The sequence below is a fragment of the Rhinopithecus roxellana genome, chromosome 16, assembly GCF_007565055.1.
Source record: "Rhinopithecus roxellana isolate Shanxi Qingling chromosome 16, ASM756505v1, whole genome shotgun sequence".
NCBI classification, from domain to species: domain Eukaryota; kingdom Metazoa; phylum Chordata; class Mammalia; order Primates; family Cercopithecidae; genus Rhinopithecus; species Rhinopithecus roxellana.
Window position 1 is genome coordinate 50021747 of NC_044564.1, and position 27910 is coordinate 50049656.

General features: G+C 42.8%; 1 protein-coding gene across 1 annotated transcript in view; it reads left to right on the forward strand.

The window, feature by feature from the left end:
* The window catches only part of APBA1 (amyloid beta precursor protein binding family A member 1), a 228613-nt gene that overhangs the window by 165480 nt on the left and 35223 nt on the right, over positions 1–27910 (forward strand). The window contains exons 3-4 of the mRNA XM_010362954.2: positions 20580–20675; positions 24937–24976. Of these exons, the coding sequence (XP_010361256.1) occupies positions 20580–20675; positions 24937–24976 (136 nt within the window). The remainder of the gene's footprint in view (positions 1–20579; positions 20676–24936; positions 24977–27910) is intronic.

Sequence of the window (27910 nt, forward strand, 5' to 3'; positions counted from 1 at the left end):
CTTACATGACACACATAAGAGTAAAGAAATAAAAAGTAGGTCAAGGCGGGAACTGTACTACTTAAGGTGAAGAACGCTAATTGGTAAATGAATTTACACCTTGACAGTGAAAAACCTGAAGAGTTCAGGAGCTGTGGACTTGATAGTGTGCTTAGTTTGGAAAGCACAGAACAGTTATGGGAAGGATAGCAGCAAGAATACTAACTGCAGTGGGAGCGATGCTTGCTGAGGTGAAATGTGATGCGTTCATTTCTCCTCGGATTTGTATACTTATGTAGGTTAATGGTCTTTACTTCAAAAACGACATGTTTTTGAGACGACTTCTTTTACCAGAGTGCATTTAATGGCCCATTCTGCAACTTAGGATCTGCAGTAAAGTGTCATTTCTGTCGGTGGGGAATAATGCTCTAAGAGACCTTAGTTGTCAATAACAACAACAAAATGAGGCGTTTTTCTGTGAACTGTGAGAACCTAATGCAACTGGAGTAATTTTTTTAAAGATTTAATGATCTTACTGGTACACCTTTAAAATGAAAAGGCTTCACCTTGAAATCCCATTTGAAGAGTAAATGATTCATTTCAATCAAGAAAAAAAAACAAAAGGAGATGGAAGAATGTTTGCTTTTGATCTCACCACCTGGATTGGAAGTATTGCCTCCAATTATTTTAACTTGTCTTTAGAGTTTCACCTGTCAGTTCATCTCTAGGCAAGACGTGTTGCCTGGCAGGTGTCTCCCCCACTGACATCAGACCATCACCACCTAGAAATCACCAGAGCAAAACTTGTCCGGTGGTCTGCACACCAGAAGGCAAGTTCTCCAGTTACTTTGTGCTCTGTAGAATAAAAGAAAGTGATGGAGAAGATGGATCTTTTTTAACCCTCTGGGCTCTAATTTTTTTCTCTTTGCCTGCTCCCTCTCCCAAGAGGAATCTTTCTCAACGTTTTTGATGGACTGTCTCACCAGACATTACATATGTGAAACTCTGCCCAGAAGTGATGGGACAAACAACATGGAAAGAAGTGGACGATTTAGTGAGAGAGAATTTTGTTGTCAGTTTCCAGTCAGTTGCAGCTCATAGGCCACAGTTCGGGCGTCTGACATGCTTGCTGAATAAGTGTATGCTCAATAAACTGTCCAGTAGTCTTTAGAAAAATTGCGTCCTCTGCCCCGACTATGCACTCTTTAGAGACAGTCTCACTTTGTGACCCAGGCTGAAGTGCAAGGATACAATCCTAGCTCACTGCAGCCTTACACTTCTGAGCTCAAGCAATCCTCCTGTCTCAACCTACGTAGTAGCTAGGGCTACAGGTGCATACCATCATGCCCAGCTAATTAGTGTGTGTGTGTGTGTGTGTATGTTTGTGTGTGCATGTGTGTTTTGTAGAGACAGAGTCTTGTTATGTTGCCCAGGCTGGTCTCAAACTCCTGGCCTTAAGCATTGGCCTCTCAAAGTGTCATATTACAGGCATGAGCCACCATGCCCAGCCACTCTCATTTTTTCTATGATAAGTGTACTGGGGCTGTATTGGAGAGGAAGGGAAGGTGCTGGGAGAGGAACAGATATATCATAGATAATTGAATTTCATATGTAACCCAGTTGTATCCTGGAGCCCATGTTGTCCTGGACGTTATGAAATGTGATTTGAGTATAAACATAATCATCTTTAAAATGAAAAATACTCCAATTACACGTGTAACTGGCAGCATGTTCTGAGTCCAAAAATGTAGTTTCTCAATCCACTTGTTTTGAAACACAGTCTTTGCTGACTGCTTTCTTGTCAGCAGCCATAAGAGAGGAGGATTTCTGTTTAGACACAGGCCTCTTCACTCCCCTGAGGAGTCCCACTTGCAGTTTTTCTCCTGTTGTTTCTCATATTGAGACAACAGACATTCAACTTGACAGGCCTAGCTGACCCCTTGGTCAGACCCTACCCGTGGGATACCAAAAAGTAAGTAAATAAGTCTGGTAATGGATTGAAGGAGATTTGGAGCCAGTCTGAACATTTTGGCCCCAGTTTACCCAGAAGGAGTAGCTGAAAATAGACGACTTTTTTTGACCCAGGAGAATTATGAAATGCGATTTGACTATAAATGTGATCATCTTTAAAATGAAAAATGCTAAATATCTTTATGCTTATCTGGACTGGCCTCTACTCCGTGCTTGTAACCTTGCGGATCTCGCCTCTATCCAGGTCACATTCCGATTAAATAAAGTCAGGGCCTCGCTCTCTAAACAGATTTCAAGGCCCCAGACTTCTTGATTAGAGCCTTTGGAGGTTGGCTCTTGGCACAGGTATTAATGAGATTCAGTCAAAGTTGGTAAGCACTGGCTTAGGCTGTGGACCAGAGTTTAACACTCAATTCTTTAGGATCTCATTTTCCACTTTTCTTGCACGCGTTAACCTGTTGCCTCTGTAATTCACTGTCGGCGTCTCATCCTTCTGTATCTCCCTCAGAGCAAGTCACACAGATGTGCTGCTTAGAGTGTCCACCATATGTAAATCTTTGGCTCACAGTTGATCTGCTGCAGTCACCTTGAGTTGGTCACCTGCTTTCCTCCCAGGCTTCAGTTTCCTCATCGGTAGAATGAGTTAATCAGATTTCTGTCCCAGGGTAGCTATGAGAGAAAATGGTTTTGCAGATATTGAATCCTATATGGAAATGTGAAATAAGAATCACAAGTTTGATGTGTCACTTACATTTGGAAGTCAAAGCTCACTTAACATTTGGGGTTGGTCACTGGCGAACTGAATTAGGGGGCTGGCCTTTAGCAGCCCTCACCCTCTCTGGGCTGGTGTTTCCTTTCTGCTGTCCTCAGCACTCAGATCCCCCACTGGGCTGCCCAGCCTGGTCAGCCACTCAGGTGACCCTAGTTCTCAGCTTCCACCTTAAGCAGCATTATACCGCCAGCCTTTTCTTCCAGGGTTGGTCTGATTAAGTCAAACTAAACTGCTAATTAGTGATAATGGCAATGTGCACCGCACCTCCAGATAACATTTACCTTTTATTGGCATTCTACTCCTGATTCCAGAGACCACTGGAGAAAGTATTTTGAAGCAGGAAACCATTTCAGCACTAATGCTTCTTAATCAGAAACCAGCCGCTCTCCTGCTGAGACAGCGGTATTGTCAAAATCCTGGGAAGTGAGGGCTTGGTGTGAACTCTTGCCCTGATCATGTGTACTTTTACATCCACATTTTTTTTAATTTCAAGGAAAATGTTACAGTGAGGGTGTAGGAGCACCATGGCTTCATCTGGGACCTTGATTTCCTTGATGTTACCCCTTCCCTGCCCTGAATTCAGCATGCCACTGACATGGAATTTTTTTTTTTTTTTTTGACCGTTGCTAGGAGACTTCTGATCAAGGTCAAGTGCACATGCTAATTCATTAAGACTTGTTAGCAGCATCTTATCCTGTCGACCTTGCTGTTGTGTTGTCAAGCTTACAAGGGCGAGTGAAAAGAACTGTCTTGCTGCCAAAAGATTCCATTTTTTGTGAAGGATTCTTGTTAAGGTATTCTGAACTGAGAGATTTCCTCTTGCTGATTACACCTTGCAGAGTTCTGGCCAGACAAAATTTTTCCAGGATCTGGTTAGCAAAGGATGAAGTTGAAATGGGATCTGAAATCAAGTAGACAGAATTTGGAATTAATATGTGTTCATTTGGAGCCCTGTTTCCCCAGGTGGATCGATGCTTGGCTGGAATGTGATATATTCTTAGGAAAGGGAAGAAGGATGGTTCTAGGATAGTTAGCCCCAGTCTGTGTGTGGTGTTAAGAGGAAAAAAACTCCAAGCATCCTCATCTCTGATTTTCCCCTTACCCGCTGCAGAAGAGTATACATTCCAGTGTCGGCTCTAAAACCAACTTTGTTTTCTTATATGATCCAGACTGTTTAAAAAAATGGGGCTGGCAGACCCTCTAAGTCAACATCCCAGAAGCTTATTCAGAAGCATAACCTTAGAACCAAAGGACCCGCTTCCAGGACAGCAGTAATGGAACCCAGTGTATTTTCCAGGGAGACCTCAGAAAAGGATGGGAAACTTCTTACACAAGCAAATAGTATCAGAGATATAAATGTGTTCTCAACCATCTGCTATGCAAAGTGATTGAGCTGAGTTGTCATAGCTGTTTCTCTGCTAATACCTTTGTGTTTTGTTGAACACCAGCTATATATAGGAATAAGAAATACAGCCTCAAAGCTATGCTGTTCCTTGTTTTGCCAGTGAACTAGAGAGAGTTTGTGACTACTGTCCTTAGTCAAAAGTTCAAAGTGCATCTTACAATTTATCATCCACACATTCAATAAACATTTTTAGATCCCTCTATAGATCACGCACTGTGCAAGACCCCAGGGATACAGCAATGACAGATAGAGGCTCCGACTGATGCAGACACAGGCTCTGCTGGTGCAGAGTGTACGAATCTAAGCTAGTCCTTTGTCAAGCCCCAAGCCAGACCTTCGAGCCTCCTCTGCTCTTGAGCCTTTCATCTGAATCCTTATTTGGTGTCTTAATTATCTGTTGCTGTGTAACAAATTTCCCCAAAAGTTAGTGGCATAAAACAACCCTCCTTGATTATCTCACAGTTTCTCTCCGTTAGGGTCTCTTGGAGGCTGCCATCAGGGGGTCAGGTGGCCTGCAGTCATCCCAAGCTCACATGCTTGTGGGCAGGATTCAGCTTCTCATGGGCAGTGGGGCTGAGGGCCTCAGTTCACAATGGACTGTTGGCCGGAGATGTCCCCAGTTCTTTGCTACATGGACTCTCTGACACTTGGCATCTTGCTTCATAAAGTATGCAGGATAAGAAAGTCATGGAGTCTGATAGCAAGATGGAAGTCACGGTTTTTTGTAACCCAGTCACAGGTGATACCCTGTCATCTTTGCTGTATTTTATTGCTTAGAGTAAGTCACTCAGCTGTGCTCCCTCCCCAGGGAGGAAATTTACCCAAGAGGCTGAATACCAGGAGGTAGAGATGATTGGGAGCCATTTGAGAAGGCTGCCTGCCACATTTGGTATCTGGTATCGTCCCATGTCAGCTCCTGGACTTCAAATTTAGGGCAGAGCAGCTGCTGGCCTTGTCCTCTCTTACTGATCTTGTCAACCATTACCAACTCCTGGGCCGCGTTTGTTTTGTTGTCTGGCTGCGAGGAGGCAGATTTGCAGATCCGGAAGTGATCGATGGATGATGAAACCAAAGTGGCATAAAAGGGAAGGTGTGTGAGAGCCAGCATGGAGATGGGGCAGGGGGCCACACCAGAGAAAGCTGGGACTAGGGCAGGCTGTGGAAATGGAGAAGAGGAGGTGTTGTCCTAAAGAAAGAGTAAGTCCATGGTGGACTGCTCAGAAGGAGAAGGAGTTTAACTTTATTCCCAAGGGACTGCCATTGTCAAAAGAATTTGCTGTAAAGACCCTTTCATAAGTTAAGGCAGAGTTTTTCAACCAGTGCTGATGATCCTCCCGGACTTTAGGGATGGGGAGTGACCTGGGCCACCAGGCACGTTGTCTTCAGCACTTGTGCAGCTTCATCATGGCCTCCAGGTCCTCTCTCTGTGATCCAGTGTATTGTACAAATATTAACATTTCCCTGTGTGCCATGATGCAAAAAGTTCGGTAAGCACAGAGTTAAGGGGTCTTGCTGGTATGGGGGAGCCGTGCAGGAGAGACCAGGCCTTGAGACAGACTGGTGTCTCAGTGCTTGGTTTCTCCCTTGGGTGTGGCATCTGGATCATCCTCTTAGGCTTCCATCTCAACCGCCTTTGCGCTGCTGGGGGAGTTTTCCATCGCAGGTGTTATCCATTATTGATGAGGCATGGAGAAGGTGGTGGTGAATAATTAAGTAGGTTTCAGGTGCAGAATGAACATGAAAGGGAAGAAACAATGAAAACAAAAAAGCCAGAGAAAGAATTCTAAGTTCTTTTGTGCCAATAGGACACCGGGTAGATGCTTTCTATAACTTTCCAGAAGGCCTGGCATTTTTCTTTGAGTCTGATTAGTGACTTTAAATCTTAGGTGTGCTGGTCATTTCTGAGTAATAACTGAAGCAGTTGCAAGCTTTTCACAGCAGCAGTGAACATTCTAAATAGCTTCACCCACCCTGTTCTGAGCAGTTCATAAATGGAAACCAGTGCAATTTTCAAGAGTGATAATGGGGGAAATGCTGCACCATGGGCTAGGGAGAGTTAAATGATGGGGAGTATTCAGTCTGGACTCTTGGGAATCAACACCCCAAGATTTTCTCTCTTTAAATAATTAATAGAAGGAAGAAAGTGTTTTGAGAGATGCCCAGTGCTGTAAAGTAGGAAGAGATACTTCCTGCGGTGCTCACCATTTAGAAAGGACTTTCTAGAACGGTGGCTAACAGCTATGGGACTTGCATCCCACTGATTCAGATTAGAGTAGGTGCAATGCGACTGCTGACAAGAGTGGTCAGAAATGTCAGAACGATGAGGAGAGAGAGGGCAGTGCCTGAGGACACCCTCTCTCTGCCCCCGTTTCCCACTTTGGCCTGCGGAGCTTGTCCACAGCACAGCAAACTGTCAACTAGCATGGGAGGATTTGCCAGCTGTGGATTGTTCACAGGCCCTTTGTGTCTCTTTTTTCTACCTTTTGGTCCTATCGTAGCACATTAGCCAATCAGGTAGGCTCACAGAGAGACCTGTCAGCATGTCTGATAAAGGGTTTGATGAGAGAGAAGGCTAAAGTCATCTACTCAGATGAGCGCTTTTCATGCATCCACATCCTTCCCCATCGCCACAGATCATTGAGAGGCTGATTAGCTCTGAAGGTGTCTCTGCAGAGGTCTCCCTGTCTGCCTCCTGCCTTCAGAACCACACTGCTGCCTCTGTTTCCAAGAGCTCCTCCATCCAGCTCAGTTCTGCCTGGTTTGACTTGACCTTCCTCTGGTCTGGTCTGAACCAGCATATATAGTCTGGCACTTGAGCCCAATGTAGGATTATCTGTTAGTTTGGTTCAAACTGTACTGGCCTTGGAGGCAGCCCTTTTCTGTGTTGGTGTCGCTGGCTTGGCATACCCCTTATTCAGACTGCAGCGTGAGGCTGTCTCAGGCCCTCGGTAAAGGTGAAGAGACTTCCTGTGCCTAGAGGCGCGGCCCCTAGCTGGCCTCAGTGTCCTCCAGGCTCGCACCACATGCCCAGGTGCATCCTGATGCAGGTCCTGAGAGAGCCTCTTTTCCCCTGACTCCCACCCGTTCCTTCCACATGAGCTGGATGCTTTTTCACAGGTTCTATAAACGTAGCAGAGTTTGGGGTGTGTGAAAGTTTCTGGTAGCAATTCAGAGCCGAGTGTCTTTTCTCCAGAAATAGTAGGTGCTGCTGCCAGGAGGGATAGGCCAGCCCCTCCTCAGAAACATCAGCTGCTGATGCCCAGCAGTGACGCATGACTGCCTGGACCATTCAGGCAGCGAGGGGTTAATGCGAGGGTCGGACACCCTGGGAGGTGGTCACATCTCCTGTTACCAGTTGCATGATTGACTCGGGTATCTAACAACACTGGAAACAATTCACACTGGTACTGAGGTCAGGACTTAGCCTCAGCTCTCAAGTGAAGGCACTAGAGGTGGCCCAGCTGCCCAAACAGCACCCGGAAAGATGGAGAACTTTTGGATGTACCGATTTGAGTGTCACGAAGGAGAGGTAGGTGGATCCTAAGGCTTCAAAATCACATTTGCTGTTTTGCTTTTTATTTTCTTCTTCTCATCCTGTCAGGTTGTAAGTTGGTCTCTGCATTTCCCTTGACGGTAGGAGTGAGTACAGCAAGAATAGAGAGGGGAAGTGTGCATTACCCAGACAGGAGGCAGTGGAATCAGGTTTGCCTGGGGCTTGGAAGTCCAAGATGGCAAGGACAGAGCAAAGGCTGCTCGATCACTCAGAAAGGGTGCTTGGAAAGGGGTTGTGTTCCTTGCTTTCTCCCCATCAGCATTGCGTTCTGATTCTCCACGTTCTAATAAATGAGTCACTTTGGACAGTGTACCTCCAATTCCATGCTCTGTGTTCTGTTTTGTGCTTCTGTGAAGCTAATGAAAATGAATGGAGATTAGTGCCTTGCACATAGGAACTGCTTTGCTAGTCAGTGAGGTACTACGAGTATAATGTACCCTTGTACAGTGCCTGGCACACATAGTAAGCTGTCTGTAAATGGTCACTATGACTGTTCTTAGCAGGTAATGTGCTGTTACAGAAAATCTGCTTGTGCTCTTAGCTACATCTCTTAATAGGAATTAAAAGTGGCTTTGGTTTTTCTCTCCCACAGAGCTAAGGGCCAGTGGCCTGGGAATGAGTGTGGGAACACCATCAAGGAATGGATGGACTTAAATGTAGAAATGAATAAAAGACTCCCTCATTTTTCCAAATTGTAATGCATTTCATTTAAGTACAGTGAGGCTGTTTCAAAGGGGGAAGAGATAACCTCTGTGTATAAGTCAGTTTTATCAGATAAGAACTTGTTTCACCTTACACTGGTGTAGTTAATTGGTTATTTATTTATTTATTGCCTTTGAGAGCATGACTTCAGAAGCTTTTTGATGGTGAGAAATGCATTATTTTTGTGGCCTCTGAAGATGACATCACCCTCTGTTGGAGCAGATTGCTGCTGTGCAAGGCTCTGGGCTTCGAGTGACCCAAGTCTTCAACCTATAGATTTAACATGGGTTAAACCGACCTGGGGCTGGGAACAGGAGGGCTTTGCCTATGGGAAAAGACAGAACAAAAATGGTTAGAATATTTTAGCTGATGGTTATCTCAAAATGTTTCATTGGTATTACTTGAATCCATTATAAATATGTATATAAAACAGTTCATTAAGCCTAGGCTATTATCATTTTAATGACATAATTATGCCCCTACAATGCCATGATAACTTTCTACTTCACCACATTAAAGAAATACAAATGTGCATTGATAATATAGTTTAAATTGAGACTGAATAGTTATGGATTTCTTAACCAGTTTCGATTTTTAGAAGCACAAACATACCTTGGGGCAAGAAAAAAAAACTAATCATATATTTGGGGTTTTTAAAAACCATTCTAATGTGGAATGAGGTTAGTCTAAAATAACTTGGATCAGTGAGGGAAACAACGTACATTGGTGTGAGAAAAGAGATAAAGCTGGATAAACCAGTAAGCGTAAGTGCAAAGCTATTTGAGGACAGTGGACCTTGAGAAGTAATGCTGCATGTGTTCAGACCCACTCTCTATATAAACCTGTTTTTTGCTTCCTTTTTCTCTGATACAAAATGGATGTCTATACATGCTTCCATTTATTCAACATGTTTATTGAACTCCTGCTATATATTTTATGGGGTCTCTGTATGAGGCACTTGGAGAGGAAACATGTAAACTGATGATAAATCGTGCCTTTGTGGTGCTTATTAAAATATTGTGCTCAAAATATGATTACTGTCCTGTAGCATTATATTTTTATAAAATAGAAGGGAGACAGTGAGGCACCATAAGAATGGTGCAAACAAAATGCATGCAGACAGTTCTTGCAAGAGGGGCTTTCCTTTCCCTTCAGAGAGCTAAGAAGGCTGCATGAAAGAAGGACTATTTGAAATGGAGACGGACTGTTGGAGCTTCCTGCATGTGAGTTCAGACAGGAGCATAAATAAAGACGCTGAGCAGAAATGCAGGCGATGTGCTGGGAACAGAAAGTAGTTCAGTTTGGATTGATGAAAGAGAATAGGAAGTAGAAGAGGGGAAAAAATAGTAAAACAATTAAAGCCAACCCTTGGAGTGCCTTAAGTGCCGAAGTAAAGACTCTAGAATGTGTTCTATAAGCAAAAAAGAATGACTACAGATTTTTGAACTGAGGAATGCCTTGTTCAGGGCTTGTTAAATCTGCATGTTAAATGAGAGTAAATAGGTGCTTAATGACAGGTGTCTGGTGAAGAAGTTCATGAGCTCTTAGTGCTGTAGTCTCATGCAACATATTGGCCGCTTAGTCACTTAAAGGATAAAAACCAAACACCTTATTCTCAGGTTCTCTGTGTTTTTCTACATATGTGAAATTACTAAATAACTCAGTCTCAGATAGATTTGGCAAAACTGTGTAATTTTTAAAGAATTATGTTCTGCCCTTCATTACCATGGATTTCTGTCACTGAGTTTCGTTGGAGGAAAGAGGCCAACAAGTGTTGGAACTCATTAAGGCTGGCTAGGGCTTGCTGCGGTATTTCACCGGGGGTCCTGATCAGCAGTGTGCCAAGGTCGTGTGTGAGCTATGCTATAAATTACCAGTAGAGGCATGCATATGCCCTGATTCTCTTTTGTAAATCAATCACTATAATAGCATCAACCTCAACTCTTACATTTGGAAATGCTGTCTTGGTCGGGAGATAGTGGACATGCCAGAGGCTGCACACAGCAGTTGTATATACCCCCCAGCCTTAGCTAGTAATGAGCTGTTCTTACCGATAGACCATTAAGAGTGTTGGAGCTTATGAATTAATGTAGAATCTTGGTATGATTTTATAGAGCCTTTTGCTTTTTCAATTTTACCCGGGAATAAAATTTTAATAAGGAAGGAAACGAGATGAAGAAAACATCCTCGTGGGTGTTTGTTGTCCTTGTGAGCGCTCTCCCAGAGGGCTGAAATAACTTTTCTAACTGTTCAGATCATTAAAAGACTTGAATGCTTTGCCCGTGCCCAGGCAGTAAACCCACCACTGGTGCGCATTATCACCAATTAATCCTCATAGCAACCCGGGAGGTGGGTGGTAGCTGTTTCGCCATTTCTCAGAAAGTATCGGAGAGGATGGATGACCTGCCCAGTATCAGAGCCATGCGTGGTAGCCAGAATTCAGACTCTGATCTGCCAGATGCTGAGGCTTAAGCATTTAATCACCTTACTATCCTGAAACATAAGTTACCTTGTTCGGCCACAATATAAAATTGAAAACATTTCAAGGGTCTAGGTGCAGCAGTGGCTCATGCCTGTAATCCCAGCACTTGGGGAAGCTGAGGCAGGTGGATCACTTGAGGTCAGGAGTTCAAGACCAGCCTGGCCAACATGGTGAAACCCCATCTCTACTAAAAATACAAAAATTGACTGGGTGTGGTGGCAGATGCCTTTAATCCCAGCTACTCAGGAGGCTGAGGCAGGAGAATTTCTTGAACCCGGGAGGTGGAGGTTGCAGTGAGCTGAGATTGCACCACTGCATTCCAGGCTGGGCAACAAAGCAAGACTCCATCTCAAAAAAAAAAAAAAAAAAAAAAAATACATTTCAGGGGAGAAATTAAATGTAATTATGTATGTAACTGTGTTCCCTGGAATCACACTATGCTTTTCAAAGTGGATCCTAATATAGGAAAGCAGAAAATGGTGGCTTTGAGGACTAAACCCATTGTCTTAGGAGCTGATTGATTTTCAACCAACAGGCTTTCTTCCAGAGCCTTTGGAGTCCCAAGCGCTGTGATAGGAGATGATTCTGTGTCTCCTCCACTAGAAGGGTTTCTGGCCCAGCCGGTGTAGGTGACCTCTGCAACCCTTACCCGTCTTGGCAGCCATCATGCCACACTTCAGCCACTGGGGCGGAGGCGTTCTAAGGAACCCCTGCATGTGTGTACCTTCAAAAAGCTGCTTAACATTCATTCGTTTGAAATGAGGACCAGCTTTCTCAAAGTATCAGTAAGAAGTGATTCAGTTAGAACTTTACCTTGAGAGCAATACTAAAAAATATAAATATAACCTTAGTTTATCTTTTGACTATCAACCTATAGGTTATAGTTCCAACTGTACACGAATCTTAGAACAGAGAAGTAGTACTGATTTTATATGATGTAGTATTGATCTTAGTTATAACTGTTTTCAAAGAAAAGTCACTGAATCACACAAAATAACCTTCAAATCACATGTGACTTTTGCAGCATGTTCAGAAAGGGTCATCTCAATCATAAAGAGAAACCAATTTCAGTAAAAATATTTAAGGACTGACTCCGTTTTCTTAAGGGCCTTTCTTAATTATTTGATATTCCAGTCATTCTCTTTAGAAGCACCTCTAATGTTACCCTTCTTTCCATTCATCACTCCTTCACTAACCAGTGCAACCCCGCCAGTTTCTCCACTGTCAACAGCTAGTTTGAGAAAGACTCCAAATTTGCCCTCTTCAACTTTATGCAGTTCTGCTATCCCTGTATTTATTTTTGCAATATTTGCACCTCTGCACTTCGTTTGCTATTATTTGTTTTTGTTTTGTTTTTGCCTTGTAACGACAGATGGTCCCAACAGTCAACAGAACAGTTGACAGAGATGTGGACCAGATAAATAGATGCTAGTGTTTGGGACCATTCAGGTAGGCACTAATGTTGTGTCTTAGTCTGTTTTCTTTTAGTTCTGGAGGCTGGGAAGTCCAAGGTGGAGGGGCCGCATCTGGTAAGGGTTTTCTTGCTGGTGGGGACTCCACAGTGCAGGGCATCACATGTCAAGGGGGTTCACGAGGGTCGACCAAACTGACTTTTATAATAGCTCCACTCTCACAGTAACTAACCCACTCCCTCAATAACCCATTAATCCATCAATCCTTGAATGTATCAATCCATTCATGAGGGTACAGCTCTCATGACCCAGTCACCTCCCAAAAGTTCTACCTCTCAACACTGCCGCACTGGGGACCAAGTTTCTAACACAAGAATTCTAGGGAACACACTCAAACTTAGCACATTATAAGTAGCCGGCTCATTTGTGACTTTTTGTGACATTAAAACTTTTGTTTTCCTGCAGCTACTCAGACAGTGACCACTGTTTACAGAAGTCACCCTGTATTTGTAACCTATATGGGTTTATCTTCCCTGAAAGACCAGGCATTTCTTTTTTTTTTTTTTTTTTTTTTTTGAGAGGGAGTCTCGCTCTGTCGCCCAGGCTGTAGTGCAGTGGTGCGATCTCGGCTCACTGCAAACTCCGTCTCCCGGGTTTATGCCATTCTCCTGCCTCAGCCTCCCGAGTAGCTGGGACTACAGGCGCCCGCCACCTTGCCCGGCTAGTTTTTTGTATTTTTTTAGTAGAGACGGGGTTTCACCATGTTCGCCAGGATGGTCTCGATCTCCTGACCTCGTGATCCGCCCGTCTCGGCCTCCCAAAGTGCTGGGATTACAGGCTTGAGCCACCACGCCCGGCCAAGACCAGGCATTTCTTAGGGGAGGCAGGGATCTGGGTTTATTTGGACACTGTCAGCATTTCACTGTTGAATGAATGGCCCACATAGAACTCACTTTTTGTGTGTCTCTTGACTAGAATTTCTCCAAAACTCTTTCAAGATCCCTGAATTCCTCTCCACGTCATGGCCCTGCTCTCTGAAATCCTGCCTCAGTCCTCAGGCCTTTCTAGAATAGAATGTTGTTCATCATCTATTTGGAAGGAGGCAGGAACCCTCCAGCTTTGGGGGATTCTTATTATCATCCCATCTACTTTTCCTAATTATAAAAGTTTCTTTCTGCAGATCTCCAAGGGGTGAGAGTGGTAACTCAATCCCTCATTCCTTTAGATCTTTGGTTCAACTCAGGAAATAGTTCTGAATGCCTGTATTAGGCTTCTTCAATAAGGGGAGCAGGCCAGTGACTCAGGAAAAAAAAAGAAAAGAAAAAAAGAAAAAGAAAAAAAAATCCACTCCTGGGGAAGAGTAGGAGCTGAGCTGTAGCTGTTGGTAACACCCTGTGCTATCCTCCATGGGGCTCCAGCCACTAGCACTAGTCCCTGCCTGGCTCCACAGCCTCATTTCCTACCTGCAAGAGCTGTGCTGTTCCTCCTCCCTGCCTGTGTTTCTAGTATCTTCCCTGCTTTTCTGTCCCATACTACTCTATGAAGACCATATGGTGTTCAGGACTCAGCTGAAGCACTACCTCCCCAGGAAGCATGACCTGATGCACACCCCTCCCCTCCTGCAGAACTGACCACTCCCTCTGTGTCCCCACTGTGCAGAAGAACATCCTGGCCACCTGCTGGGGGCCTGCCTTTCCATATCTGCCTCCTCCCATTCTCTGAAAACAGGTCTCCTTCCTCTTTGTTTCCTGGCCCAGTGTTAGGAACACAGATAGGCACGGAGATGTCTGTCGAAGGAACAAATAAATAATAATAACTTGTGGTGGTGCTTCTCTTCCCTTCAAACAGCCTGAAAGTTCCAAGATCTATTTGTATGTCTCCCCACTACCACAAGAAGTGCTGTCTTTGCCCTTAAGAGATGTTCAGACAGAATTAAAATGAGGCCGGGGACAGTGGCTCATGCCTGTAATCCCAATACTTGGGAGGCCAAGGTGGGTGGATCACTTGAGGTCAGGAGTTTGAGACTAGCCTGGCCAACACGATGAAACCTCATCTCTACCAAGAATACAAAAATTAGCTGGGCGTGGTGGTGTGCATCTGTAGTCCCAGCTACTTGGGAGGATAAGGCAGGAGAATCACTTGAACCCAGGAGGCAGAGGTTGCAGTGAGCTGAGATCACACCACTGCACTCCAGCCTGGGCAAAAAGAGTGAAACTCTGTCTCCCAAAAAAAAAAAAAAAAGAATTAAAATGAACGATCAACTTTGCCATGGGATACTTTTATATCCTTTACCCACCTCTGGCTCCAGTGCCAATGGACAGGATGATACATTTCTTGTCTGGGATTCAGGAACCTGGTCTTGAGGCTGAAAGCTTTGCTCTGTGGAATCCCAGAGCTGTGGTAGTAAAACTTAGATGGTAGCTATAGAGAATCTACTAGAACATTATCTGCAGAAGATGAGTTGTTAGCTTAAGGAGACCTTGTAATTATGTAGAACAGGGAGTTGTTGGTGAGTCATCTCTGCGCACTGCATCCTAGATAGACTTCTGGGTTCGGCACTTACCTTTGTAAACTCTTGACCCTGCATTTACGTCCCACCCTCACAAGCAAATGGTCTCATTTGCTTAAAATTGGATATCCATCCAGTGGCCCAGAAGGCATGAGACTCCAGAGAGGGATATATGTGACAACAGTTTTACTTTTTCTATCATATTTCATTGCCTAAATTTTGCCTGCAATGTATTCTTTGAAAGTTAACAGTATTATATAATTTCTGTTTTTTTCCTCCATTTTTAAGAGTATATCAAGGTGGAAGTTGGACATAATGGACAAAGGTCTTGTAAAGCAGACATTTGAGATGAGCTAAACACTAACACCATTGTTTAGGCTTCATGGGGCCATGTCTGTTTTGAAGCTGTTTGTCCACCCTTGACATTTAGACAATGATGTGGTGATTTTTAGGCTTCCATTGGATAGAGTCCTCTCTCATTTGGGGACAGCTTTCTGCATCAAAAGAGTGTCCTTGGAGCCCAGGTGACAGTCATCAAAGGCAAAGACCATTTCTCTAATTCAAAATGCAGATTGAGGCCAGCCACAGCAGCTCACACCTGTAACCCCAGTGTTTTTGGAGGCCGAGGCAGGAGGATTGCTTGAGCCCAGGAGTTCAAGACCTGCCTGGGCAACATAACGAGAACCTGTCTGTACCAAAAAAAAAAAATGTTTTTTAGTGTAAAAAAACTGCGTATTGAATGTTCTACACACAACACCAGAGGGATGCTGTATCAGAAAAGGGCCTACCATTGGCCACTGAAAAGTGAAGAAAGCATTGGGTGTATCTGTAACATATCTGCTTCCTATGCAAGCTGGAAAACACTGTAAAGCTAGAATAAATTGAAGCCATTTATTCAGTAAACATTTACTGAGTGCCTACTGTTTACAAGACCCAAGGTGAGGCAGTTGGAGGATGAACATGAACAAGACAAGGTCCCTACCTCCTGAAAGCTCTTGGGGGAGAAGGGGCATAACGCGTAACGTGAACAGATAATTACACAGCATGGCACATGGCTGTGGAGAAAAGGAATGTACTGTGAATAGGGTCTGTGGAAGCTTCAGCAAGATGACTGCTTTTGAGCTGAACATTGAACATAGGAAAGAATGAGGGTGAACTTTCTAGGTGGAGGTGATTAATTGCACATGCCAACGGAAGGAAACTTGAATTAGCTCAAGCACATGCCAAAGGCAGGAGCACCCGGGGTCTGCGGGGAAGCAGTCCCTGATGTGGTGGGTGTGGGTCCAACCAGAGCCTCTGCAAGGGCGGTGTCCACTGCAGGCTCATTTGTGCCCCCTCCCCCTATTCCATTTGGGTACTCAGCAGCAGTCACCTCACTTTACTGTGGGGTCTGGGCTCCCTCTTCCATGCCCCTGCTCACTGTCTGTGTAACCTGTCTTCTTACATCATCCTAAGATCATCAGGTGCCCATAATGTTGTAAAGAATTTATTTTGAGAAGATTTAGAGCAATTGAGAAATAGGAAATGTGAGACTCTCTGGAGGATTGTTTTTAATGAAGGTGTGATACAGCCCTCAAACCATGCAGTTAAAGAAAATCCAGCTACACCAGGTTCCCTGGGGGCCAGACCCTTAAAATCTTTGTGACAGAAAATTACTTGGGGGAAAAAATAGAATCGTGCATATCCGAAGAAGCTCTTCAGATCTGAAAAACTGGGGAAATTTAAAGGCATTAACTTCTCATGAAGACTTTACTACATTAATTTGGAGTCAGCCAGAGAGCAAAATCAGCAAATACGCACCTTTGGTGCCAAATAAAAGTTGTATGTGTTTCTTCTTGAAGGCATGCGGGGCTACTTTATTGCAGCCAAGGGCTACGGGGCCTGGGGTTCTTTATGCCAGCTGTTACCCTGGACCTGCACTCTTGGCTTCCTCACAGAGTGTCTGATGTCTGCGTGTGAACATTTAAGGAGTTCTTTCGTTGTCCTCACCTCCCTGCCTAGAATCAGGTGTATGGGATCACAAGAAACAAATTCAAGTCTCACAGCATTAGGCTGGGATCATACAACTGCTTCATCTGAAATGAAATGAATTTCACTGCATTGTCTTTCTGTTCATTTGTGGCCCCCTATATTTTCCATAATTCAGACTTTTTGGAAAAGGTTTATTTTTGTTTGTTTGTTTCACACAATGCTCACCAAGCTCCCCCTTGTCTATCAGCGTGCCCCCGCCACCCCAACACCGGCACCGTTTCTGTGTGAAACATTCTCCCTTTCCATGAAGATATTTTACTGATGTCTCTATGCCTCAGCTTCCCCAAGGGGGCTGGTCCCGAGAGATCAGACATGGGTTCAAGCAAGGACTAGGGTTATTTTGCTTCCTTTGCCCAGACTCACATCCTCACGCTTCCTGAGGGAATACATCTGTGTTGGGTTTTTCTCTGCGTTTTATGCCTTTTGTCAAACATTGCCAACAGACTGTGAAGCAGCATAGCCTTCCTCTAAGAGGACCATTGCTGCAGAATTCTTAAGCATCTCTGTGGCTCACCTGAAGATGCCTTTCATCTCCCAAGATTTCAGGAGCACACAACAATGTTTGGCTATAGGCCGAGGAGTGTTTTCCGGGCCTATATCAGTCCCATCCCTGTGCTTGCTTGTTTTATTTGCCCATCCATTCAGAAGATATTTATGGAGCACCTTCTGTGTACACTGACCTGGGAGCTTCCTATTCACATCTAGCGGGGCCTGCCTGCACAGGGAGCTGGGGTCCCATCAGCCCAGGCAATACCACACCCAACCAGGCCATTCTCCCTGAGCCGATTTTTCTTTCTTTCTTTTTTTTTTTTTCATTATTATACTTTAAGTTCTAGGGTACATGTGCACAACGTGCAGGTTTGTTACATATGTATACATGTGCCATGTTGGTGTGCTGCACCCGTTAACTCATCATTTACATTAGGTATATCTCCTAATGCTATCCCTCCCCCTTTCCCCCCACCCCATGACAGACCCTGGTGTGTGATATTCCCCTTCCTGTGTCCAAGTGTTCTCATTGTTCAATTCCCACCTGTGAGTGAGAACATGCAGTGTTTGGTTTTCTGTTCTTGCTATAGTTTCCTGAGAATGATGGTTTCCAGCTGCATCCTTGTCCCTACAAAGGACATGAACTCATCCTTTTTTATGGCTGCATAGTATTCCATGGTATATATGTAACACATTTTCTTTATCCAGTCTGTCATTGATGAACATTTGGGTTGGTTCCAAGTCTTTGCTATTGTGAATAGTGCCACAATAAACATATGTGTGCTTGTGTCTTTATAGCAGCATGATTTATAATCTGTTAGGTATATACCCAGTAATGGGGTGGCTGGGTCAAATGGTATTTCTAGTTCTAGATCCTTGAGGAATCGCCACACTGTGTTCCACAATGGTTGAACTAGTTTACAGTCCCACCAACAGTGTAAAAGTGTTCCTGTTTCTCCACATCCTCTCCAGCACCTGTTGTTTCCTGACTTTTTAATGATCGCCATTCTAACTGGCATGAGATGGTATCTCATTGTGGTTTTGATTTGCATTTCTCTAATGACCAGTGATGATGAGCATTTTTTCATGTGTCTGTTGGCTGCATAAATGTCTTCTTTTGAGAAATGTCTGTTCATATCTTTTGCCCACTTTTTGATGGGGTTTTTTTCTCTTGTAAATTTGTTTGAGTTCTTTGTAGGTTCTGGATATTAGCGCTTTGTCAGATGAGTAGATTGCAAAAATGTTCTCCCATTCTGTAGGTTGCCTGTTCACTCTGATGGTAGTTTCTTTTGCTGTGCAGAAGCTCTTTAGTTTAATTAGATGCCATTTGTCAATTTTGGCTTTTGTTGCCATTGCTTTTGGTGTTTTAGACATGAAGTCCTTGCCCATGCCTATGTCCTGAATGGACATAGGTTGCCTAGGTTTTCTTCAAGGGGTTTTATGGTTTTAGGTCTAACATTTAAGTCTCTAATCCATCTTGAATTAATTTTGGTATAAGGTGTAAGGAAGGGATCCAGTTTCAGCTTTCTACTTATGGCTAGCCAGTTTTCCCAGCACCATTTATTAAATAGGGAATCCTTTCCCCATTTCTTGTTTTTGTCAGGGTTGTCAAAGATCAGATGGCTATAGATGTGTGGTATTATTTATGAGGGCTCTGTTCTGTTCCACTGGTCTGTATCTCTGTTTTGGTACCAGTACCATGCTGTTTTGGTTACTGTAGCCTTGTAGTATAGTTTGAGGTCAAATAGCATGATGCCTCCAGCTTTGTTCTTTTGGCTTAGGATTGTCTTGGCAATGTAGGCGTCTTTTTTGGTTCCATATGAACTTTAGTTTTTTCCAGTTCTGTGAAGAAAGTCATTGGTAGCTTAGTGGGGATGGCATTGAATCTATAAATTACCTTGGGCAGTATGGCCATTTTCATGATATTGATTCTTCCTATCCATGAGCATGGAACATTCTTCCATTTGTTTGTGTCCTCTTTTATTTCATTGAGCAGTGGTTTGTAGTTCACTTTGAAGAGGTCCTTTACATCCCTTATAAGTTGGATTCCTAGGTATTTTATTCTATTTGAAGCAATTGTGAATAGGAGTTCACTCATGATTTGGCTTCTGTTTGTCTGTTATTGGTGTATAAGAATGCTTGTGATTTTTGCACATTGATTTTGTATCCTGAGACTTTGCTGAAGTTGCTTATCAGCTTAAGGAGATTTTGGGCTGAGATGATGGGGTTTTCTAAATATACAATCATATCATCTGCAAACAGGGACAATTTGACTTCCTCTTTTCCTAATTGAATACCCTTTCTTTCTTTCTCCTGCCTGATTGCCCTGGCCAGAACTTCCGACACTATGTTGAATAGCAGTGGTGAGAGAGGGCATCCCTGTCTTGTGCCAGTTTTCAAAGGGAATGCTTCCAGTTTTTGCCCATTCAGTATGATATTGGCTATGGGTTTGTCATAAATAACTCTTATTATTTTGAGATACGTTCCATCAATACTGAATTTATTGAGAGATTTTAGCATGAAGGGTTGTTGAATTTTGTCAAAGGCCTTTTCTGCATCTATTGAGATAATCATGTGGTTTTTGTTTTTGGTTCTGTTTATATGCTGGATTACGTTTATAAGCCTTATTTTCTGATACACTGTTTGACAAAGGATTTTTGAACTGTTCTAAGAGCATCCAAGGTAGTGTTCAGATGCTAAAATGCTGAAATTTCTCTGAATTTTCAATAGCCTGTAGACTAAATCAGAAATATTTGAAATCTGAATTGACTAGGAAAATACAGGTGGTATGGTTTCTAGTCATCAAAATCAGGCCCAGCTGCCTCTTTAAAAATGTGTGTTTTAATTTTTACTTTTCATTTGGATCATTTGGGGCAGGCAATTTTATAAGACATTTGATGCCCTAAATATTTGGCTTCGTCAGTAAGAAAAAAAGATGTTTTAAACATATTTGTGTAATATCCTTAGCTCAATTCATTTAGGACTTTTGATATTCAACCTTTTCTGTATTTTCTTTCGACATTTGGCCTAAGGGAAATAACAGCCCAGAGCTATGAAATCTCCTTTGAAAGCATAGCAGGACTTGAAAAAGAAAGCTTGAAAACCACAAGTGTTTTATATACAGTTGGCAGCTCCTTTCTAAGAGGTTTTCTCCCCACTGCAGTGTCTGTTCGGTTGTGTTCTGCTTTGCTTCTCTCTCCCGGCCCCTTTCCCGCGCCCAAGTGTCTGCCAAGTCTCTCAAGTTCTTACTGTGTTTCCTCTTGCTGTGTTCTAGTCTCCGTCTCCTGGCAGCTCCTCACCCTTGGGTGCAGAGTCATCAGGCACACCTCTTCACCCCAGTGACCCCGCAGAAGCCTCCACAAATAAAGAGGTAGGGTGCTGTTTTGTTACCAAAGCCATCGGGCCACTTTGCTTTACTCTAATATTGCTCTGTGCTTCCTAATACAGCATTCTACAGTGCTCCTGACCCACATTACCCTGGTAAAAACAATCCTGATTTCTCCTCTCCAGTGTACAGTTCACCTGTTAAAGCCATGTCTTCCAGTTTGATAGCCACTGGCTGCAGGTGTCTAATTAATGAATAAAATGAAAAGTTTATTTCCTCAAGCACAGTAGCCACATTTCATGTGCTCAGTAGCCACCTGTGATGGCTGTCAGTGGTGGATACTGTATTGGAGAGGGTGAATTACAGAGCATTTGCATCATTGCAGGAAGTGCTGTTGAACAGCACTTGACCTTGGATACCAAAAACTCCACATACAGCATCTTTCCTCCTGGCGTTACATGCCAGGACTTGCAGTTGCTGTGTGCTTTGGGAAATATGTTAGTTTCTTAAACGCCCATTTATTTCAGGCCCAAATGCGATATCTTTCATAAGAATAGACTGGCCATATGTTCCCAGTTTACCTAGGGTGTGGTTCCAGTCCACGCCTGTTGTCCAGGCAGCCCGTCTTATGAGCGCGCCCTTCTCTCTTGCTGGTGCGGTGCTGTCTGTGAGAACTTTCTACGATGCTGGAAATGTTCCACTTCTGCCCTGTCCACTGTGGTAGTCATTAGCCTCATGTGCCTGTCAAACCCTGGAAATGTGGCCAGTGTAACTGAGGAACTGAAGTTTTCATTTTATCCCATTTTAATTAACTTAAATAGCCACGTGTGGCTGCAGACTGCCAGACAGTGCAGCTCTAAAGTATCCCTTTTGGACAACAAATTCTGTGGTCTCCTTGCTTATGTGGAACATTTCAGTGAGAAGATGCTGCTTTCTCCCACTGAGGTGCCTGGAGCTGAGAAAGGGCAGCCCCAGAGGGGAGACACTGCCTTCTCCTGTACCCAGGGTCCTTTTACAACGAGTGAACTGCCACTCACACCTGCTAATGAGCCAACATCAAGTAAATGTTGGTCTGCGCCATAGTCTGTGTGTGGGCTCAGCTCACTCTAAATATAGCTGCTCCCTCATCAACACTGAGGAGATGTGTTAAAGAGGTAAACCACATGATGAACGATGGTTTCCTTTTCCCTCATTTTGCTGATAATTTTATGTTAAATGCAATGAAAAAAACAATCTCTGTTTTAAACTGAGTGGCAGATTGCTTTTAAAGGGAGTCTTAGTTAAAATTTACCCTTGAGGTACCCTTGAATACACATATATTTGCCATGAAATATGCAAAGGAAAAGTATTTTTATTAATCTGTTCATATTAAACCAAACAATCAAAGATAGACCATCTCTGAAATGACCAACATTAGAATTTAGACTAGAAATATACTTAGGCCTCCTCTGGTCTTGAACCTCAGACCCTTGGCCATTTGAAGCAGGAGTGACGGGGCACAGTTTCTGCTGTTCCACTGCTCCACAGTTTGCTTCATTCTTACATCACATGGTTGGGTGAGAACGCATAGTAAGAAGAAAAAAAGGACAGGTGCCATGATGATAACAGTAATGAGCATTATCATTCTTGAGCATTGACAATGTTCCAGGAACTGGGCTGAGAAAAATCACAGATAGTGTCTCATTTAATTCTTAAAATAATTCTGTGAGGTAGGTATCATTGTCCTCATTTGCTGGTTGAAGAAGCTAAGAGGTTGAGTAACTTACCTGAGATTGTAGAGCTCACAAGTGGTCAGCCAGGATTCAAATCCAGAGCTCATGGGAACCCACGCTCTTAACTGCCAAGATCTGCCACTCCCAGAGTAGAAAGTGTTCACAGGCCATAGACTACATGGACAAGGTAGCTTGTCTGTCATTGTTCCAGTTGCCCAACTGTGCCTCCAAGTTCTGCCTATGAGTCGATTTGTGTGACCCCCAAACACAAATCCCAAAGATCTTAGCCTTTAACTTTTTAAATGGAGCTTTATTTATTCTTGAAAGTTAAGGATCAGCAGATGTTCATCTCAGTCGTGTGAAATAAAGGGCTAACCAGACATCTAAATATTCAGCATTTGATTATGCTTCAGATATAATAAGGCAAATTTGTTAGTTTCTCAGTCCCTCAAGACTTTGCTCACGTTTCTGCATATCCTTAGAAATGATGATGAAAATCCTATTTGTGTGCAATAGAGATTCTTTCATTTCACAAAACTCTTCAAAAAAAAAAAAAAAAAAAAAATCTTACCACCCCAGAGACTAAGAAAGCTAGTCGTGAGCTCATGAGTAGAGAATAAGTGAATGTACCAAATGCTGTCTGTTGTAGCTCTTAATAAAATGGCAGCTTTTAGAGCTATAGACTAAAGTAATTCTTTTGTAGCTTCTGCTACAATCTGGACACTGTCTTTGAGATTAGCATTCAGAAAAGTATCCAAATAGAGCAAGAAAATGTGAATTGACTTCTTAGATGTACCTGGAGGCTAAGCAATTTTGATTAAACAAACTCTCATTACCCCAGGCTCTAGTTACTTGGGACAAGGGTAGGGAAATGGTTGGGAAATAATAACTTAAAAGTTTTTGGCCCCTATGAAGATACTAGCTTCCATCTGCATAACATGAAGTTATGAGGGTTTTTTTTTTTTTTTCTTTAAACCAATCTGAACTAGATAGATTTGGCTGCCGGCCCTCAACTGGGCCTATCTTCTCACTTAGGTAAGTGGAAAATACAATTAACGTAAAGCACTGCTGAAACTGGAGTTCTCTTTCCCCCTGTCCACATATCCTGGCTTTTATTTGGTGTGCATTTTCCCATAAATGCATTACTAGCCAGTAACTTTTCATTTCTGGTGGACTAGAAACCCACCTACTTTGGTGTGCAGAGCCATTTCATCTCAGTGAGCACACATGCAGCGGGTTTACTGAAAAGCTGCCCTGTACAATATATTATTGTGTGATTAGTGTTGAATTGTCATTATCCTGAATTGACCTGGAGTCTTATAACTAGGTTTCTTCAACTGCCCCAATTTTTCACAAAACAATTAAAACTACTATTTTTAGACTGTTGTCCAAGTATTAACTAAGTTATCATCCCTTTGCCATTCCCGTCCTCCAAGGAAAGAGCTAGGTTAAGTGCTAAGTGTTAAGTGCTAGGTTAGGGAGTTGCTCCAAATGACATCCCAACACTCAACTAGGGCGCTTTCCTCATCCAACCTGCCAGGCACCCCAGAGTCTACCATCTATGCAGGTCAGCCTATCCAATAGCTATTCAGTGCCAGATATCTTTCCTCTTAAAGTCATGCATTTAAATAATCACCTAAGACTGGGTAGGTTCTCAGCAATGAAATTCTTGGCCATGCAAATCTTACCTTCTATGCATTTTAGGGACTTGTCTTTAACAATAGCTCTCCACTCTCCTGTGATGCTTGTATCACCCTGGTCCAGACACACCAGCTACAAATTCTACTGGCAGAAGCAGGGGTGAATTTCTTTCTCTTATCTCAGTCAGTGTTACATCTAGGACATCTGCTTCTGAAAGGAACGTATGGTGAGTTTTGCTCCTCTCAGAGCAGGCAGTTAAGCTGCCATCTAGTCAGGCTCTAAAAGGTGTCTAGCTCATAATCTCTGCTTCCAACAGTGCTGTGAGAACACTGACCTTTGCTCTGAGATGCAGAAGAAATTCCAGGGTTTACTGGAATTTACTCCATTATTGTGTTCTTATTCAGAAAACACACAATAATGATTTATATAATGGAGTTTTTCAACTAAAATAAATCAGTAGGAGATGAAAGGAAGAGATTTTAAAAACCTCTAGCACCCATTTTTAGCACAGTGAGAGATCACTGTGACAAAGAGTAAAATAAATTTCTCTAAGAGAATTCTTAATTTCAACATATAGTCATAACGTTGGTGCTTTCACTAATCAGTTTTTCACATGGAAATGCAGATCCTTAAGACTACAAATTGTGCCCTTTTTATTGTTGTTGTTAGAGATTTTTGTCTGTGGGATTGTTTTTTAGTTGGCAAATACCTCTCTGATTGTGAAGTGTAAGATTTCTAGGTTATCTAAAATATGAATGGACTATTCTGGGTTTTAGGTAACCTTTTCTAATAAATGCATGTTTATCTGCACTTTACTTTCTCTAACTAAAAATGATCAGTAACTGGTAACTGCCACTGATGATGTGTTTGTTTTTCATGTTGCATGGATGATTGTGTTAATGCATATTTCATTATACTTTGCTCTTTTTGAAACCTCTTTGTCTTAATTACAGTCAAGAAAAAGCTTGGCTTCATTCCCAACCTACGTTGAAGGTAAGAGCTGAAAAGAAAATATTGAGCACTGAGTCATTCATGAATCTTTTAGTATTGGGGCATATGAAGCACTGAGATATAAGACAATAGAAGGGAAGAAAGGCCATAAAGTCACTTATTCACAGTGTTAACAGTCTTAGAATCTTAGACTCAAAAGGGTGATAGCTGGGAGCCTCTCAAAAATCCTCCTCCCGTCTTTGCCTATTATGTGGATGAGGACTCTGAAATTGGAGTCGAAGCTGTGGGTTTTACCCAGTGTCGTGCAGCTTAGCAGTGGTCACACTGGATCAAAACCCCAAGTCTCCTTATTCTGTCCCTGTGCACCCCGTACATTCAATAAGAAAAATTCAAGTGGGAGTGAACATTAAGGCAGAAATTTTGGTCTTTTTTAATAAGAAAAACCTTCCCAGCAAGTTTCATCTATTCTGTGGATGAGCTAGTAATAGTAGCGGTTACCGCATGCTTACTCTGCCGGGTTCTGTTCTAAGCACCTCCCATGTAATAACTAACTGAATCCTCACATCAATCCTGTGAAATGAGTTTTATTATTATCCCCATGTTATAATGAGACAACTGAGGCATCAAGATTATAACTTGCCCAAGATCCCACAGTTGGCAGTGCAGAGCCAGGCTATGAATTGGCAGGCTGGCACCATACTTCTCTCTGGAAACCGGTGTCTTTGTGGGGCTGCCACACCTGGTTGTGCAGGTTACTCACTGTACAAGGGCACGTACTCAGAGGCCAAGTGGGGCCAAAGTTCAGCCAAGCTCTGCACTCCAGCTGGAGATTATACCATCCAAATGGGGCACCAAATCAGGCATCATTTCTCATTCACAAAGAGGCACTCAACTCTCTGGCTAGAGGTGGTGCTGAGGGTCTACCTGGGTGCATCACCATTTCCTTGAAGGAGGCTTTTCTGGAGGCCAGAGAATGCCCAGATATCTCTCTGAGGGTGTGTCTGGACTTTGGATCCTGTGCGTGAACAGTCATTGTGTTCCACTGCCTGGGAAAGGGTTACCGGGGCTCATAAACCTTCATGAACCCTTGGGCTCAAAGCCCAGGACAAGCTCACAGTTTTGGTTTAGTTACTCAGGTTTCTCTCTTCAGTCATCTGTAAATTATTTGCATCATTTTTGTGAGGCTCTGAAATTCTGTGAGAGCACTCTGGGAAGTTTTCTGAAGTTTGAAAGCTCCCTTCTTCATATTCGTCCCCCTGGCCTAGAGATTTTTCAGGCTCAATGTTAGCCTGAGTGTGAGGATGTCACGTGTGCGCTCCCTCATCCACAGAGCAACCCAAAGGCAGCACTAAAGGGAAACCACGTTCTGAAAGGCCAAGAGAAAACTTGCAGTTCTCTGACACAGGATCATTAAGGGTTTAATTTTTTTTAACTTTGTAAGAATATCCTAGCACTGAGCCCAAAGTGAATTTATGAAATTGGGGCTTTTATTTTTCTGGGTGTGATGCGGTGACAGTGACATTCAATTATATTCAATTTCCTGAAAGGATAAATGGCAATAAGATCATATCTCAAAATGTGTTTAGGTCTGATATTTGTGTGTCTTGGCTGCTTGGCATTTCTACAGTCATTTAAATATAATTTGGATTGCTTTTAAACATTTCCCCATACCCACACTTACTGTAGTCAAAAAGGGACCTTCTCAGTGAATAGCACCCGTAGCGCCAACTCAGAGAAGAATGTATGATGTTACAAGTCCCGTAGAGAAGGTAGTTTTTGTTTTTCTTTTAACGTTGATTTTTTAAAAATAGATGGAAGACTTTTAAAGTTCATTTCCCAGATGAGATCTTTCTTCTCCATATCTGGTTGGCAATAATGATTATGTTTCAATAACACTGAAATGCATCACCAGGAACTTATCATGGAAGAACTGACAATCTTTTACTTTATATAAAGTGTAATGTGGATTCAGACCTGTTCATGTATTATTTTATATGCTTGCCTGCCATACAACTGAACCTGTATATCATATATAGCCCAAATCCATCTCACATCTATAAAAGATTCAGAGCAGGCCCCTGTGGCTGTTGAGTAGAGTGTGAATTACTGATAAGTAGTGGAGGCAGATTTGTCTGTGTACCACTCACAGTGTTAGCCTCGAAGTTTTGCTTGTAAAAATGGAGAATAAGACAAATAACAGGCTTCCTTATTTAATTACTACGTAGATGTTTTGTGAAAGCCCTTCCTAAAACACTTTTAATTTCTTTGTTTCGAGCACCACCTTAGTTTTAGATAAATGAGTAGATTATTTTACATCTGTACTCTGATAAGTAGTTCAGCACAGGAAGCAGCTGTGTAAACTCAAGATGAGCTTCATGTTTAAGGGTAAAAATAAAAAGCATTTCAGATTAGCCTTCCAAGAGGAAAAAGCAAATTGTTTCCATTACAAGTTATCTAATTTAAGACCCTGAGGTTTTAGTAGTGGGTTAAAATGTATATTTTAGTCTCCCCAGATGTACCACTCAAGGCAAATAAAATACACAGGGCCGGGCGTGGTGGTTCATGCCTATAATCTCAGCACTTTGGGAGGCTGAGGCGGGCAAATTGCTTGAGCCCAGGAGTCCAAGACCAGCCTGGGCAACATGGCAAAACTCCATCTCTACAAAAACTACAAAAATTAGTCAAGCATGGTAGTGCCTGTAGTTTCAGCCACTTGGGAGGCTGAGGTGGGAGTATCCCTTGAACCTGGGAGGCAGAGGTTGCAGTGAGCCGAGATCACACCACTGTACTTCAGCCTGAGCAAGAGAGTGAGACCCTGTCTCAAAAAAAAGAAAGAAAATAAAATATGTATGTTTCAATTGCAGATTAAAATGCCTTTTTAAGTGGACTGTTATACAGTTATATGTTAATCACAGACATGTTTTAATTTCGAGTTAGGGCTTACAATTAGAATTACAATTCTAATTGTGGTTAGAA